This window comes from Rhinoraja longicauda, chromosome 4, assembly GCF_053455715.1.
Source record: "Rhinoraja longicauda isolate Sanriku21f chromosome 4, sRhiLon1.1, whole genome shotgun sequence".
NCBI lineage: Eukaryota > Metazoa > Chordata > Chondrichthyes > Rajiformes > Arhynchobatidae > Rhinoraja > Rhinoraja longicauda.
In genome coordinates this window covers 58670573-58687004 of record NC_135956.1, presented here as the reverse complement: position 1 = coordinate 58687004, position 16432 = coordinate 58670573, and the positions used below count along the sequence as shown (strand labels likewise).

The 16432-nt window shown below is 42.4% G+C and overlaps 1 protein-coding gene across 1 annotated transcript in view; it reads right to left on the bottom strand.

The window, feature by feature from the left end:
* dok6 (docking protein 6) overlaps positions 1-16432 on the bottom strand; it is a 328109-nt gene that overhangs the window by 73751 nt on the left and 237926 nt on the right. Inside the window, exon 4 of the mRNA XM_078397809.1 lies at positions 11272-11391. Coding sequence (XP_078253935.1) covers positions 11272-11391 — 120 coding nt within the window. The remainder of the gene's footprint in view (positions 1-11271; positions 11392-16432) is intronic.

Here is a 16432-nt window from a genome sequence, read left to right as displayed (position 1 = left end):
GTGGTGAGCACTGTCAACTGACCTCAGTCAGGCGAACGACAACAAACAGAGACAGCAGAAGCAGAAGCAGCTTCATAACTTCTGCTGCCTCAAACGCAAGAAGAAGAAGAAGAATCAAAATTACTAGCAACATCTCCCACCATTGTACATATCATGTAGTAGACCTCCTTGACCTCTACTCCATCCTCTTGAAAGCTCTATTGTCTGCCTCGGGGAGTTTGTATTTCCCTGCTGTCAGTTTTCCCTGTCCTATTTTAATCAGAGTACCCCCAACAATGGAATTATTTTCCCTTTCTATGTAAAGTCCTTCTAATGCTTTTCCCTTTGGCTGCTCCTCATCTACACAATGTCCTTGGTGAACATTATCCAAAACTGTGCGCCTCCTCCACAACTCCACACTTATGTGTCGGAAGGAACTGCAGATGCTGGTTTAAACAGAAGATCGACACTAAAAGCTGGAGTAACAACTCCAGATACTTATTTGCAAATCTATTCCCTTCACCAACAATCATCTAAAGTTGAATGAAACTGATCTGAATAGCACTGATCTCTCTCTCTCTCTCTCTCTCTCTCTCTCCCTCTCTCTCTCTCTCTCTCTCTCTCTCTCTCTCTCTCTCTCTCTCTCTCTCTCTCTCTCTCTCTCTCTCTCTCTCTCTCTCTCTCTCCTCTCTCTCTCTCTCTCTCTCTCTCTCTCTCTCTCTCTCTCTCTCTCTCTCTCTCTCTCTCTCTCTCTCTCTCTCTCTCTCTCTCTCTCTCTCTCTCTCTCCTTTATCCTATTCTTTCCCTCTGTCCACATTGTGATGTTCTCGCTCTCAATCCCAGTTTATTCGGCCCTCTAAAAATACACTCTCTTAATCTATCCTCTTTGCTTGAACTAAATATGCAACATAGTAGCAAATAGTTATTGCACATTGCCTCTAAACATCATTTCAAATTATTACTATGTAATGAATGTAGCACACAAGATTGAATTCATTCTTCTAAACCAGTTTCCAGGCAAGCTTGTTCACACATCAGCATAATTGTCGCTCAGGTCAAGTAACCAGTGAATATCCAATGTTTGGGAGGCAATCAGGGCTTAATATGGCTTGGTTGCAAATTGTAGCTGCTAGAATATTGCACATGTGAAAGTCCTGCACACAAAGACAGTTTCTCCTCAGTCACTCATAGGTCCAATTGTTATTTCAGAGAACTTCCATCCAAAGTAGGAGTTGGGGGCAGAGGGGAAAGAGGGGAGTTTGTTTTGTGGACTTTATTCCCAAAACTGTGACTATCTAGCTATCACTTGGTGAACAGAGGATGTGCTAGCTCTTGCAGGAGCTTGGTTCGTGGGTGCAATAGAATTGCATTCTGCATTCTGAGGGTATATTATGAGCTTTGAACAAACATTGTTTTTCAATGGATATCAATAGACAATAGACAATAGGTGCAGGAGTAGGCCATTCAGCCCTTCGAGCCAGCACCGCCATTCAATGCGATCATGGCTGATCCTGATGGAGTGTTAGAGCAACCCCAATGACCATATGTAAGAACTAGCAATGGGATTATAAAAGGAACTTTGCATTACCAAGCTTTGAGTGAGAGCTCAAACTTAATATTAATACTGGAAGATTTTGCAGTGAGATCATTATCGTCAAAGAGGGATCAATCGGCCCTTTTTTAATAATGTTCTTCTTCTTTCTTTCGTATGTCAACTACAACACCGTTGGCGAAGGAATTAATTACAAACACAGACAATTATGCACAGACCTTTACAAAGATTTAATGAATATTATTACCATGTTTATTATTTATGAATATTGAAAAAAGTATCTTTAAAGAATATTTATCTTTTACCAGAATCTTCAAAGCCTTTGACACTTTATTTCCCCTGGAGATTTGGAAACGTCTGTCACTTTTATAGGCTTTGAAGGGATTTTTCTTTTCTGCAGGTCGTTACAGCTCAGCTGAATATTTCTTACTGTCCCACATTTATATTTTATCACATGTCATCTCACATGTTTTGTAGTGTTCATTTAATTTCTGTATGCATTTCTACAGAATTCTGAGATTCAATTGGTGAATTCCTGGAATCCAAAATGAAAATACTTGCAGTGTCATCCTCATTAAGTATAAATGGACAAAGTAAGCACAATACATCATTAAATTGCCCATATCTTGCATAAATTACATTAAAATTCAGAAGCCATTCCTCGCAATGGATAGTCATCTTTACAAAAGCTTAATTAATTCTAATTTCTTTGACCTCTCAAACCATATATTACTCTGGGCTATTTACCACTTTAAATACTTGGAAGCATTTTATGTGCATAAATATTGCCTCAATGTTTCAATAAAGCTCACAGCTTTATGGTTTCAGTTAATGCCTCGCTCATACATTATTCAAAGAAGCATTTCCCCGATTCAAAGCGTAAGTCCTGTCAGTTTCACAAATTCTTACTTAGCAAACCAGACAACCCTTGGCTTGAACATTCACGTTGGAGGTCTGTCAGAAGATGAAATAAAACATAGTGCTCAGTTGTTTAAAGTACATATTTTCAGCAAAACTGACAGGAGTATTTCTTTGATAAGTGAATGCTATTCCCTCGTCACAGGCATTCTTACACTAAGGGATAACTGTATTCTTGATGGCTGTATTTTGAGTGCTTTTGCGCTGGGTCTGAAATTGCTTTGAGGTTCGAGGGAGACATCTAGGTCCCGACCAACAACAGGCAGGTGAGGTTAAATTAGTCAAGATGTGAAATTCAACTTGATTACGTCTTGGTTAGTTACAGCAGGTATGGGAGCAGCCATGCAAGACACTTTGGACTGTCTAGTCAGTGATTATAATATTCCAATCAAAATACATTCCTTAGGTACTGGACGTCATTTAAATTTGTCCAGAGAAAACTAGCAACTAAAGGAAGGTAGAAATGATCAGTTATAGCTACTGGGATGATGGGAGAGGGGAGAAGAGGGAGTCACAGGGATGACTGGTCCTTGATTATGCTGGTGGCATTGCTGAGCCAGCGTAAAGTGTAGATAGAGTCAATGGAAGGGAGGCTGGTTTGTGTGATGGTCTTTGCTATGTCCTCAACTCTTTGCAATTTCTCGGTCTTGGATGGAGCTGTTCCCAATTAGGCTGTGATGCATCCCGGTAAAATGTGTTCTACGGCGCATCCGTGGAAGTTGGTGAGAGTTGTTTGGGACATGCCAAATATCCTAAGCTTTCTAAGGAAGTAGAGGCATTGGTGTGCATTTTTGGCCATATCTTTGATGTGGAGGTTCCAGGACAAATTGCAGGTGATTTTTATTCCTCGGAACTTGAATCTTTTGACCATCTCTACAGTGGCCCCATCAATGTAGAATGGAGTGTGTGTACTGCCTTGCTTCCAAAAGTCAATCACAATCTCCTTTATCTTGCTGACATTGAGGGAGTAGTTGTCTTGGAACCAAGTTCCAAGGTTCTCAATCTCCTTTTTGAAATTTTTGATGCATGAGAACTTGTCTTTCTTTGGTATCCGGATGGTAGTGGTCTTCTTGAAACAACTGGGTAACTCAGAACGGAGTAGGGAGAGATTAAAGATGCCCGTGAACACTCCCGCTAGTTGGTCCATGCAGTTCCTAAGGACGTGGCCAGGAACTCCTTCTGAACCAGTTGATTTCCCCGTGTTCAGCCTCAGGAAGGCCGATCTTACTTCTGCAACAGTGATCGTGGGAACAGACAGACTTGAGTCTGTTGGGACAGATGTCATTACCTCATTGGCCTTCGACACAAAGCATGCATTGAATGCATTAAGTTCATCAGAGAGGGAGGGCCGCACTATTGCCAATGGTGCTGCCTGATGCCGCCTGACATAAGAGGAAAAGATTTCAAAGGATCCTTGAAGCAATGAAGTTTCACTCACTGACTCCTGGGAACTCTGATCCACGATTGCTGAAATTGGAGCTGGAGTATTGAGAGCCCAAGCATATCCAGAAGCACATGTAAGTCCCCATGCAAGCAGCAGGAGAAGGGGAGATCTCACAACCTACCCTGCACCCATCCTGTCAGGAATCCCCTGCCCCATCAGTGGAAGAATCTGTTGTGTAATATTTGGCCTCATTTGCGATTTTAGAACCCACAAAAAAATGGTGGAGACAAATCATCCTCAGTCTCGAGAGACTGCTGAAGAAGAAGCGAAACAACTTTAATTTCAGTGCTGACAGAGAGAGAAATGTCTTCGTCCTTCCCTCTAACTTATTTACTCTATTTATCTCGGAGTCATCTGGAAGTTGCTGTCAAGATGAACTTTCATTGCCAAATTACCCTCGAGAAAGTGGTAAAGTGCCAGATTCTTGAAATGCACCAGTCTTTCTGGTGACAGTAGTCCCACAGCCTTGCTGGGAAAAGAATTCCAATTATTATTTAATGTACCTCCAAGTCAGGATGGTGTGCAGCTTGAGGGAACAAGTAGTGATGATCCTATGTACCACTGACCCTTGTTCTTCTTGGTATTAAAAGTCAAGGATTTGAAAGGTGATGTCAGAGTAACATGAGTAGCGTAACAATAAACAATAGGTGCAGGAGTAGGCCATTCGGCCCTTCGAGCCAGCACCACCATTCAATGTGATCATGGCTGATCATTCTCAATCAGTACCCCGTTCCTGCCTTCTCCCCATACCCCATGACTCCGCTATCCTTAAGAGCTTTATCTAACTCTCTCTTGAATGCATTCAGAGAATTTGCCTCCACTGCCTTCTGAGAGTGAATTTCACAGATTTACAACTCTCTGACTGAAAAAAAATTTCCTCATCTCCGTTCTAAATGGCCTACCCTTTATTCTTAAACTGTGGCCCCTTGTTCTGGACTCCCCCAACATTGGGAACATGTTTGCTGCCTTTAACGTGTCCAACCCCTTAATAATCTTATGTTTCGATAAGATCCCCTCTCATCCTACTAAATTCCAGTGTATACAAGCCTAGTCGCTCCAGTTTTTCAACATATGACAGTTCCGCTATTCCGGGAATTAAACTAGTAAACCTACGCTGCACGCCTATTTTCAGAGATAGATAGATTTTTGATTAGTACGGGTGTCAGGGGTTATGGGGAAAAGGCAGGAGAACGGGGTTAGAATGGAGAGATAGATTAGCCATGATTGAATGGTGGAGTAGACTTGATGGGCTGAATGGCCTAATTCTACTCCTATCACTTGTGATCTTATGATCTATTTTGTAAATGGTACATATGGCAGCAACTGTGTAGGGAGTGAATGCACAGAGTTGTCCAAGGAATTGCAGATGCTGGTTAACAAAAAAAGACACAAAGTACTGGAGTAACTCAGCAGGTCAGGCAGCATACTGTAATTTTGAGAACATGGATAGCTCAGGTCCATACCCAAAACATCACCTATCCATGTTCTCCAGAGGTGCTGCCTGATCCATTGAGTTACTCCTGCACTTTGTGTCCTTTATTCTTAGAGTTGCTCATTCTGGCACTTTGCTTTAATGTTCTCTTTAAATTTCACCCACCAGACATCTGTCTCTGAAACTGTCTGAATTCACACCTAAGTCTATGCTAATAGCCAGACACGAAGAAAACTTTGAGATGACTTTGTTTGAAATCTGCAAAGAACTGTCCTTGTCTCAGCAGCGGGAACCCAGGTTCCTAGAAATAGCCTTCATCGTAAAACTTTAATTGAAATGCAAATGTACTCGATTCTGCCCATGGTTTGCTACTGAGATGATATTTTTCACTGAATATTTCAGAAACGTTTCATACCTCTTAATTTATATCCAGCTGTCATTGAGAACTGATGCCAGTAGAAAATAATTGATAATTAACACGGTGGAATCATGAGATATCCAACAAAAGAGGAAAAGAGTAAGTTAAAACAGGATGGATTCAGCCAGTATTGACTTTAACCCGCAGTACAGTAATACAGATATAGAGAGGAAGAGACGATTTTAAAAGCAAAAACATATGCTGGTCCATAGCTTAATATAAACACATGAAGGATTAAATTACCTGAAGTGCTGAAGATCTGTCCCTGTGTTACCAAGACAGAAATCCTATAACAGTTGTCTTGTAGGTTACCAGCTCGAAGGGGCTTGGGCAACACAGACAGGATGGGTGCAGCACCTATTAAAGCCTTTAAATGGATGGGGGGGAAGCACACAGCTATGTTGCAAAGCTGAATGTGATCAAGCTTTGCTTAATGTAAAGATAGTTCCCAGTAACAACACTTCAATAAAATTATGACAAGAAGCTAACTTGTCCCTTACTGCCCCAATGTTGGTACTGATATCTGTTTATTGTTGTCATGTGTGCCATAATACACTAAAAGCTTCTTTTTGTGTGCAATGAAGTCAAATCATGCTATACATGAGTACACCAAGCCATGCCCAGTATCTTTAGTCTGAAGAAGGGTCCCAACCCGAAACATCACCTATCCATGTTCTCCAGGGATGCTGCCTGACCCGATGAGTTACTGCAGCACTTTGTGTCTTTTTTTGCAAACCAGCATCTGCAGTTGCTTGTTTCTGCATACCCAAGTATAACAGGTAGTGCAAAGAGAAAAATAACACAATTCAGAATATAGTGTCACGGTCTTAAGGTGTTATAGTTACAGAGAAAAAGTGCAAGGTCTGCAATTAAATAAATTGAAAGAATTGGACTACATCCTAGCTTACAGTAGTGTGATAAAAGGGGAGAAGAAGATGTTCCTCAATCTGGTGATCTGTGCGTTCAAGCTTTTGTATCTTCTGGACGAGGGGAAAAGGGAATAATCGAGGTGAAAATGGCCTTTAAATATGTTGGGTGTTTTCCCAAGGCAGCATAAAGTGTATATGCAGATAATGGAGAGAGGCTGGTTTGTATGATAGCTGGTAGATTTGCTATCTCATAGCACAAGAGATCTGAGTTTGATTCTGACCTTGGATGCTGTGTGGAGTTTGCACGTTCTCCCTGTGACTGCGTGGGTTTCCTCCAGGTGCTGCGATTTTCTCCCGCTTCCCAGAGATATGTGAGTTTTTAGGTTAATTCGCCTCTGGACATTGTCCGCGGTTTGTAGGGAGCGGATGCAAAAGTGGGATAACAGAACTAGTGTGAACGGGTGATCGATGGTCAATGTAGACTCAATGGACCGACGGCCTGTTTTCATGCTCTATCGTTCAATTAATCAACAACTCTCTGCAATGTCTCGCGGTCTTGGGCAGAGCCAACCCAAGCTGTCATGAATCGCCTTAGGATGCTTTCTGTGGTGCACCTCTAGAGGTTTGTAAAAGGTGTTAGAGAAATGCAGAACTTCCTTAATCTTCTGAGGAACCTGAGGCGTGTGGTACTTTTTTGGCTACAGCTACAAAGTGGTTGGTTCAGGACAAATTGTTGGTGATTTTTTACCTCAGAACTTGAAGATCTGACCTATTTCCATTTTGTTTCAGTACCATTGATACTGACTGTGCCATGTCCAGCACCATGCTTCCTGAAGTCAATAACTACCTCCTTTGTCTTGCTGACATTGAGGGAGAGGCTGGTGTCTTGACACCATGTCACTAAACTCTTTATCTCCTATCTGTGCTTCTTTTTGTCATTGTTGAAAACCCAGCTGACTAGTGTGGTGTCATCTGCCAACTTCTAAATGGAGTTGGTGCAGAATTTGGCCACACTGTTATGAGTGTACCAGAAGTATAGAACGGGGTTGAGAACACATCCTTGTAGAGCACCATAGTTGAGAATTATCATGGGAGGATGTTTTGCTACCTGTCCTCTGTTACCTATGGTCGAAGGGTCACAAAGTCCACAGGAGGGGTGCTGACTTATAGGTTCAAGAGTTTGGAGATGAGATTGTGTGTATTATGGTATTGAAGGCAGAACTATAATCAATAAATAATAGTCTGGTGTTGGTGTCCTTGTTATCTAGATGTTCTAGCAATGAGTGCAGGGTCAGGGAGATGGCGTCTGCTGTGAACCTGTTGCAATGTTCGGAAAAATGCAATGGCTTCAGGCTGTGTGGGAAGCTGGAGGTAATGTGTGTCATGACTAGTCTCTTGAGGCCCTTCCTGATGGTCGATGTCAGAGCTGCTGGATGGTTGTTCTTAAAGCTTGCTCCCTTGCTTTTCTTTGGCACTGAGATAATAGTGAAAGATACAGGGGATAGAATTTTTGCGGTAACATTTTTCCATTGTTAAAATGACATTATTAATTTACCTCATGCTGTCTCAAGAAGCTGTAAAGCGATCACAAAACTAATTAACCCTGTTTCAAAGCAGCACCGGCAGGCTTTCCAACATACTGCATGTTTCAGGATAAGTAGGCCTCAGGGTATGTTACTTGCTTCCCTCCTTAACGCTCTGACCTCAGACCTCAGGAAATAACTCACAAAAGGTCACATCGGTATTCTTTCAGCTTGAGGGGAGCGTTGGCAGTATTCATGCTACAGTGAAGGGAGGGAAGTGGCAGAATATTCTCAAGGGTCAGAGGAAACTGTACAAGTAAACGAAGAAAACACTTATATGGCAGCTTTCTTGTGCAAAGAATGCTCATGGCAGCAGGTTACCAGGATGATGCTAAATGACTGCACTTTGTGACCTTGGCACAGGATCTGTGTTCCTTCCAAGGGCAATTACCAAAAGTGGAAGATGGTTGAACTTTATTTGACTTCTGCTAGGCAGCAGTCGGCAGCAAAGAGTCATATATGGTAAGTGTAAGAAAGAACTGGAGATGGCAGACCAATTGAACAAATACTTTGGTTCTGTCTTCACTAAGGAAGACATAAACCGTCTGCCGGAAATAGCGGGGGACCGGGGGTCTAATGAGATGGAGGAACTGAGGGGAAATCCAGGTTAGTCGGGAAGTGGCGTTAGGTAAATTAAATGGATTAAAGGCAGATAAATCCCCAGGGCCAGATAGGCTGCATCCCAGAGTGCTTAAGGAAGTAGCCTCAGAAATAGTGGATGCATTAGTGATAATTTTTCAAAACTCTTTAGATTCTGGAGTAGTTCCTGAGGACTGGAGGGTAGCTAATGTAACCCCACTTTTTAAAAAGGGAGGGAGAGAGAAAACGGGGAATTATAGACCAGTTAGCCTAACATCGGTAGTGGGGAAAATGCTAGAGTCAGTTATTAAAGATGTGATAGCATCACATTTGGAAAGTGGTGAAATCATCGGACAAAGTCAGCATGGATTTACCAAAGGCAAATCATGTCTGACGAATCTTATAGAATTTTTCGAGGATGTAACTAGTAGAGTGGATAAGGGAGAACCAGTTGATGTGTTATATCTGGACTTTCAGAAGGCCTTCGACAGGGACCCACATAGGAGATTGGTGTACAAACTTAAAGCACACGGTATTGAGGGTTTAGTGTTGAGGTGGATAGAAAATTGGTTGGCGGACAGGAAGCAAAGAGTAGGAATAAACGGGTTCTTTTCGGAATGGCAGGCAGTGACTAGTGGGGTACCGCAAGGCTCAGTGCTGGGACCCCAGTTATTTACAGTGTATATTAATGATTTGGACGAGGGAATTGAATACAACATCTCTAAGTTTGCGGATGACACGAAGCTGGGTGGCAGTGTTAGCTGCGAGGAGGATGCTAGGAGGCTGCAGAGTGACTTGGATAGATTAGGCGAGTGGGCAAATGCATGGCAGATGCAATATAATGTGGATAAATGTGGCTATCCACTTTGGCGGCAAGGAAAGCAGAGTATTACCTGAATGGTGACCGATTGGGAGAAGGGGAGATGCAACGTAACCTGGGTGTCATGGTGCACCAGTCATTGAAAGCAAGCATGCAGGTGCAGCAGGCAGTGAAGAAAGCGAATGGTATATTGGCATTCATAGCAAGAGGATTTGAGTTTAGGAGCAGGGAGGTTCTGCTGCAGTTGTACAGGGCCTTGGTGAGACCGCACCTGGAGTATTGTGTGCAGTTTTCTAACCTGAGGAAAGACGTTCTTGCCTTAGAGGGAGTACAGAGAAGGTTCACCAAATTGATCCCTGGGATGGCGGGACTTACATATGAGGAAAGACTGGATAGACTGGGCTTGTACTCGCTGGAATTTAGAAGACTGAGGGGGGATCTTATAGAAACATATAAAATTCTTAAGGGGTTGGAGAGGCTAGATGCGGGAAGATTGTTCCCGATGTTGGGGGAATCCAGAACCAGGGGTCACAGCTTAAGGATAAGGGGGAAGTCTTTTAGGACCGAGATGAGAAAACATTTCTTCACACAGAGAGTGGTGAGTCTGTGGAATTCTCTGCAACAGAAGGTAGTTGAGGCCAGTTCATTGGCTATATTTAAGAGGGAGTTAGATGTGGCCCTTTTTGCTAAAGGGATCAGGGGGTATGGAGAGAAGGCAGGTACAGGCTACTGAGCTGGATGATCAGCCATGATCATATTGAATGGCGGTGCAGGCTTGAAGGGCCGAATGGCCTATTCCTGCACCTATTTTCTATGTTTCTATGTTTCTAAATCGAAGATAGACAAAAAATGCTGGAGTAACTCAGCAGGACAGGCAGCATCTCTGGAGAGAAGGAATGGGTGACGTTTCGTTTCGAGACTCTTCTTCAGCCATATATGGTATATCTCAACAAAGACCAGCTTGCAAAGGTTTCTGAGATTGAGACTGATCCTAACTTTGACATTGAGAGCTGTCATTATTTACTACTTGAGGTTTGTCTAGGTCACAATCACTCGATAAATAAATATCAATCACATGTATCTCCTCCCAATTTTCTATCGTATTGACTTTAATGCTCAGCACAATAATACAACAGAGTAGAATTTTGTCTTTGGTTCCAGTATAAAATGCTGAGAAGATCACTGTGTGAAATTTAAATTAAAAGAAAAAGGCAGATGCTGGTAAACTGAAATCAAAAGAGAAAATGCTGGAATACTCAGCAAGTCAGACAGCTTCCGGAAAAAGAGAAACAGTCAACATTTTGGGTCTGTGACCCTGGAGAATGATGTATAACGTTGTGAAACCAACAATTTTAGTTTATTTGTCGGGTGGGATAATTAAATTAACAGATGGTTATTAAATTTCCATCCATTACATAAGAAGGCTGTGTTGATCTCACGAAGGAAACATGTTTTTCCTTTTTATACCTCAAATCAAATTCCTTTTCCTGTGCGTGCCAGTTTGCCTCAGCTGACTTCTGATGTCGACAGCTCAAGCCTTCAACAATGAAAGAATCTCAAAACGAACTAGATCAGCAAAGGGGAAATCTCGAGTAAATTTAGCAAATAGATCAGAATGTAAAACACTCAATATTGTTATTGATTCAGTTCAGAAAGCTCCACAACACATCAACCTACCATTTTGTTCCCTTTGAACACCAGCTGCCAAAAGATCAGGCTCTCCAAAGCTGATATCATTGAGTCTGGATCCTAAGCACTCAACAGAAAGAAGTTTACACCATTCCTCTGCTTCGAGCTCTGTAAAAAAAGCACAACAAAATGTAAGACCATCATATTTTGCTGCTCTTCGCAACACTCAATTTAATATGAATCCAAAGCATTAACAATGAAAAACATCTATAACTTGTAGTATTTAACGTATATCATATCATATCATATATATACAGCCGGAAACAGGCCTTTTCGACCCTCCAAGTCCGTGCCGCCCAGCGATCCCCGCACATTAACACTATCCTACACCCACTAGGGACAATTTTTACATTTACCCAGCCAATTAACCTACATACCTGTACGTCTTTGGAGTGTGGGAGGAAACCGAAGATCTCGGAGAAAACCCACGCAGGTCACGGGGAGAACGTACAAACTCCTTACAGTGCAGCACCCGTAGTCAGGATCGAACCTGAGTCTCCGGCGCTGCATTCGCTGTAAAGCAGCAACTCTACCGCTGCGCTACCGTGCCGCCCAGTCGATGGACAAGGTCTGAGGTTTGCAGAGATTCACTTCAAACAAACCTGTGTTCCTTTTAACCTAAGCCTGAGATTACTATAACTGATGTTTCAGACAGTTAAAATGATAAACATATTCATTAATACATGTCAAATTTAATATTATTTTAACACTTTTAGATTGATTTTTAATTCAGCATTACTTTAAAATCAAATTTTTGACGTGAGTCATGTTACAACTGTACAAGTCATGTTGAGACCGCACTTGGAGTTCTGTGCATAGTTCTGGTCACCCTGCTACGGGAAAACTGTCATTCAGCTGGAAAGGGTGCAGAAAAGATCTGCAGAGAGTTGCAGAGAGTTGGTAATACAGAATGAGAAAACTGGAGGGGAAGCTTTGGAGGTGTATACAATTATGTTTAAAATTTGGACAGGTACAAATGTAGAGATTGAGAGAGCCTGACATCTTCCATGAACCTTTTCTGGATGCAATCACAGACTCTCTCACTCTCATCCATCACCATGAGAGGTGAGGTGAGGATAGGGGACAAATCATCCTCTACGACAATCCTCAAGAATGTTACCCCACAAGGATGCATTCTCAGCCCCCTACTCTACTCCTTATACACTTATGACTGTGCAGCCAAATACCGATCCAACTCAATTTACAAATTTGCAGATGACACACCGTAGCAGGACGGATATCAAATAATGGAGAGACAGCACACAGGAAGGAGATCGAGTACCTCGTAATCTGGTGTAAAGACAACAACCAATCCCTCAATGTCAGCAACATAAAAAAGATTATGATTGATTTCAGGAAGTAAAGCAGTACCCACCCTGGTATATATTGATGGCACTGAAGTAGAGATGGTCAAAAGCTTCAAGTTCTTAGGAATAAATATCACCAGCAATTTGTCCCTGACCAGACACATCAGAGCAATGGCCACGAAAGTGTACCAATGCCTCTACTTCCTTAGAAGACTTAGGAGGGTCGGCATGTCCCCAACAACCCTCACCAAGTTCTACAGCTGTGCTGTGGAAAGCGTTTTATCAGGATACATCCCAGTATGGTTGGGAATAGCTCCATCTAAGATCACTGGAAATGGCAGAGAGTTATGGATGTAGCCCTGACCATTATGCAAACCAAGCTCCCTTCCATTGACTCCATCTGCCCTTCACACTGCTTCGGCATGGCTACCAGCATAATCACGAACAAGTCTCACCCCGGTCACTCCCTCTTCTCCCCTCTCCTATCGGGCAACAATAAAAATCTTTTCACTGTACCTCGGTACAGATGGCAATGATAAACTAAACTAAACTGAGCATTTGACGGCATTGAGCCTACATTCGCTAGAGTTTAGAAGAATGAGGGAGGACCACAGAATAGTGAAAGGCTTGGATAGAGTGGATGTGGAGAGTCTATTGGGAGAGTCTAGGACTAGAGGTCATAGCCTCAGAATTGAGGCAGAGATAGATAGATTCTTGATTAGTACAGGTGTCAGAGGTCATGGGGAGAAGGCAGGAGAATGGGGTTATGAGGGAGAGATAGATCAGCCATGATTGAATGGCGGAGCAGACTTGATGGGCCGAATGGCCTAATTCTACTCCTATCACTTATGATCTAATGATCTTATGAAACTAAAGTAAACTAAATTAAACTAAATGGCATTTTGTACTTTCTCCCTGTGACTGTTGGTTTTCTCTGGGTACTCTAGGTTCTTCCCACATTCCAAAGACATGCAGGTTTGTAAGTTAATTGGCTTCTGTAAATTATCCCTAGTGTGTAGGATAGAACGTATGCACAGGTGATCATTGGTCGGCATGGGCCCAGTGTGCCAAAGTGCTTGTTTTCACACTGTATAACTAAACAAAACTAAACTAAAAGGCTGCAAACACCTTGCAGATCAGGCAGCACCAGTGGGAAGAAACATTGGGCTCATGCTTCAGTCAAGGGCTTTTTGTCTCAAACATGAATTTTGTTTCTCGAGTGTTTCCTGCTGCGTGTTTCCTGTATTTTATTGCTTCCTCATGTCACATTTCAAGAAATAAATGTTAGTGCTGTGACACTGAAAGACCCCCAAAACTGAGAAGTAAACCAAATAGCCCAGATTATCTGGTGATTTTGTTGCATTACTTATGGCCATTTGCACGGAGCTTTAGGAACAGACTAAATTCTTATCTTCAGTGTGTGGATGAATTACTTGTGTTGGTGGATTTTAAATGTATTTATTCCAAAGAACTTTATTTCCATCAAGTTTGTTTAATTGTTACATAGGTATTACATCAATAAACAACATCTCCAAATCACCAGCATCTAGGTACTTGAAAAAAGTAAATACATCCACCTATCAATTAAGTATCTCCCGTGTCTTCAATAGATAAACAACTTATTCCTGGTGCACAGCACCCTCGGTTGATGTAAAAATGGGTCAGGCAGCATCTGTGGAGGGAACTGGACAGTCAACATCTTAGGATTGAAAGTGGGGCTGGGATGTGGTAATCAGGGGCTGCATATGATGGAATCTGATGGAAAAGGAAGGTGGAGTGTGGGGCCAAATATTGGAGGAGGGGTGGGCAAATGAGAAGATATGTCATCAGATCTTCATTTTAACTTGTCCCCCCCTTGTACAGTACCTACCCATCTATATTCAGGACATTTCTATTGCTCTTCACCATTTCAACAACTGCTAATTCTCACCCAACTCCCCTCTCCCCATCTCATCTTCACCAAGCCCTTCCAGTCCCTATACACTTCCATCCCCAAGAGGAAGGCCTTAGAGCTCTCCATTTATTTCTAGAACAGATACAACCTGTTCCCCATTACTATCATTCCGTTCTGCCTGGCAGAACTTGTCCTTACCCTTAATCATTTCTCTTTTGACTCCTCCCACTCTCTGTAAATCAAAGTCATAGCCATTGGGCACTTTCATTTTCCTCAGCTGCACTTGCCTCTTTGTTGGCTGTGTGGATCATTCTTTGTCCATATCTACTCTGCACAACCACCCGACTCTTCCTTCATTGTATCAACCGCAGCATTGGTCCTGCCTCCTGCACCTGTATGAAACTTGTAAATTTCATCAACTTCGCCACTAACTTCCACCCTGGTCTCAAATTCACCTCGAGCATTTCTGATACTTCTCCCCCCTTTCTTGTTTTCTCTGTCTCCACCACCTCCACTATTCCTCTATTCCATTAAGTGCTCTTGATGCGGCCTCCCCTACATCAGTGAGACCAAACACAGACTGGGAGAACACTTTGCTGGGAGTAGTTTTTCTTTTTTGGAGATAAATAAATGAAAAATCACAATTCAAGCATTTTTAATCAACAGTAATTTAGACCAAAAATGTGAACTTCTATGATGAACATTCTAGCCAATACAATTTGCACTGCAAAAATAAATATGCTATTGTTATTTATTTTTCCTTAATAAAACTAATTAAAAGTTTAAGTCCAAAACGATGTTGTAACATTGATTAACTCGAATATGTATATTGCCTTGAGTGCAGTTAAGTGGTATAACCTGGGAGTTGATGGGAAAGTGGGGAGAATAAAATGGGAGTAGTGTGGGATTGGTGTAAAATAGTGCTTGTGCATTAGGTGGGATAAAGGACCTATTGCTATGCTGCATGCCTATCATTTTAACAAAGCACTGGTGTGGAAGGTTAGCTGCTTGAACATAAGTGATGGAGGTGGAGAAGCTGGGGGAATGGAAATGAATCATCAGAAAAGTGTAACAGGAGGGAGTAGGAGGAAGTGGGAGGGAGTCGTAGTTATAGGTCATTAACTCTTTCACTGAAAAGTAGTTAAAGGAGGTAATGACTTTTGAGTTCTGCACGAGAACAGGAAACACAAATATAGCGTAGGAAGGAACAGCAGATGCTGGTTTATTCCGAAGGTAGGCACAAAATGCTGGAGTAATTCAGCAAGTCACTGGAGAAAAGGAATAGGTGACATTTCGGGTCGGAACCCTTCTTCGGACCCGAAATGTCACATATTCCTTTTCTCCAGAGATGTTGCCTGATCCGCTGTGGAAGGAAGGTTCCAACCCGAACCTTCAACCCGAATATTCACCGAATATTCATTTTCTCCAGAGATGCTGCCTGACCCAATGAGTTACTCCAGCATTTTGTGTCTATCTTCAGCATGAATATAGTCATCAATATCATATCATATCATATCATATATCTACAGCCGGAAACAGGCCTTTTCGGCCCTCCAAGTCCGTGCCGCCCAGTGATCCCCGTACATTAACACTATCCTACACCCACTAGGGACAATTTTTACATTTACCCAGCCAATTAACCTACATACCTGTACGTCTTTGGAGTGTGGGAGGAAACCGAAGATCTCGGAGAAAACCCACGCAGGTCACGGGGAGAACGTACAAACTCCTTACAGTGCAGCACCCGTAGTCAGGATCGAACCTGTGTCTCCGGCGCTGCATTCGCTGTAAAGCAGCAACTCTACCGCTGCGCTACCGTGCCGCCCAAATATGCCAGAAAAGGAGAAACTATAAGATGTACTGCCACACCCTTCAACTAGGTGGGATGTAAAATGTTTAACTAATTCAGACCCATTTCACCTCCCTATCTGGTTTTGACCTGGTGGTC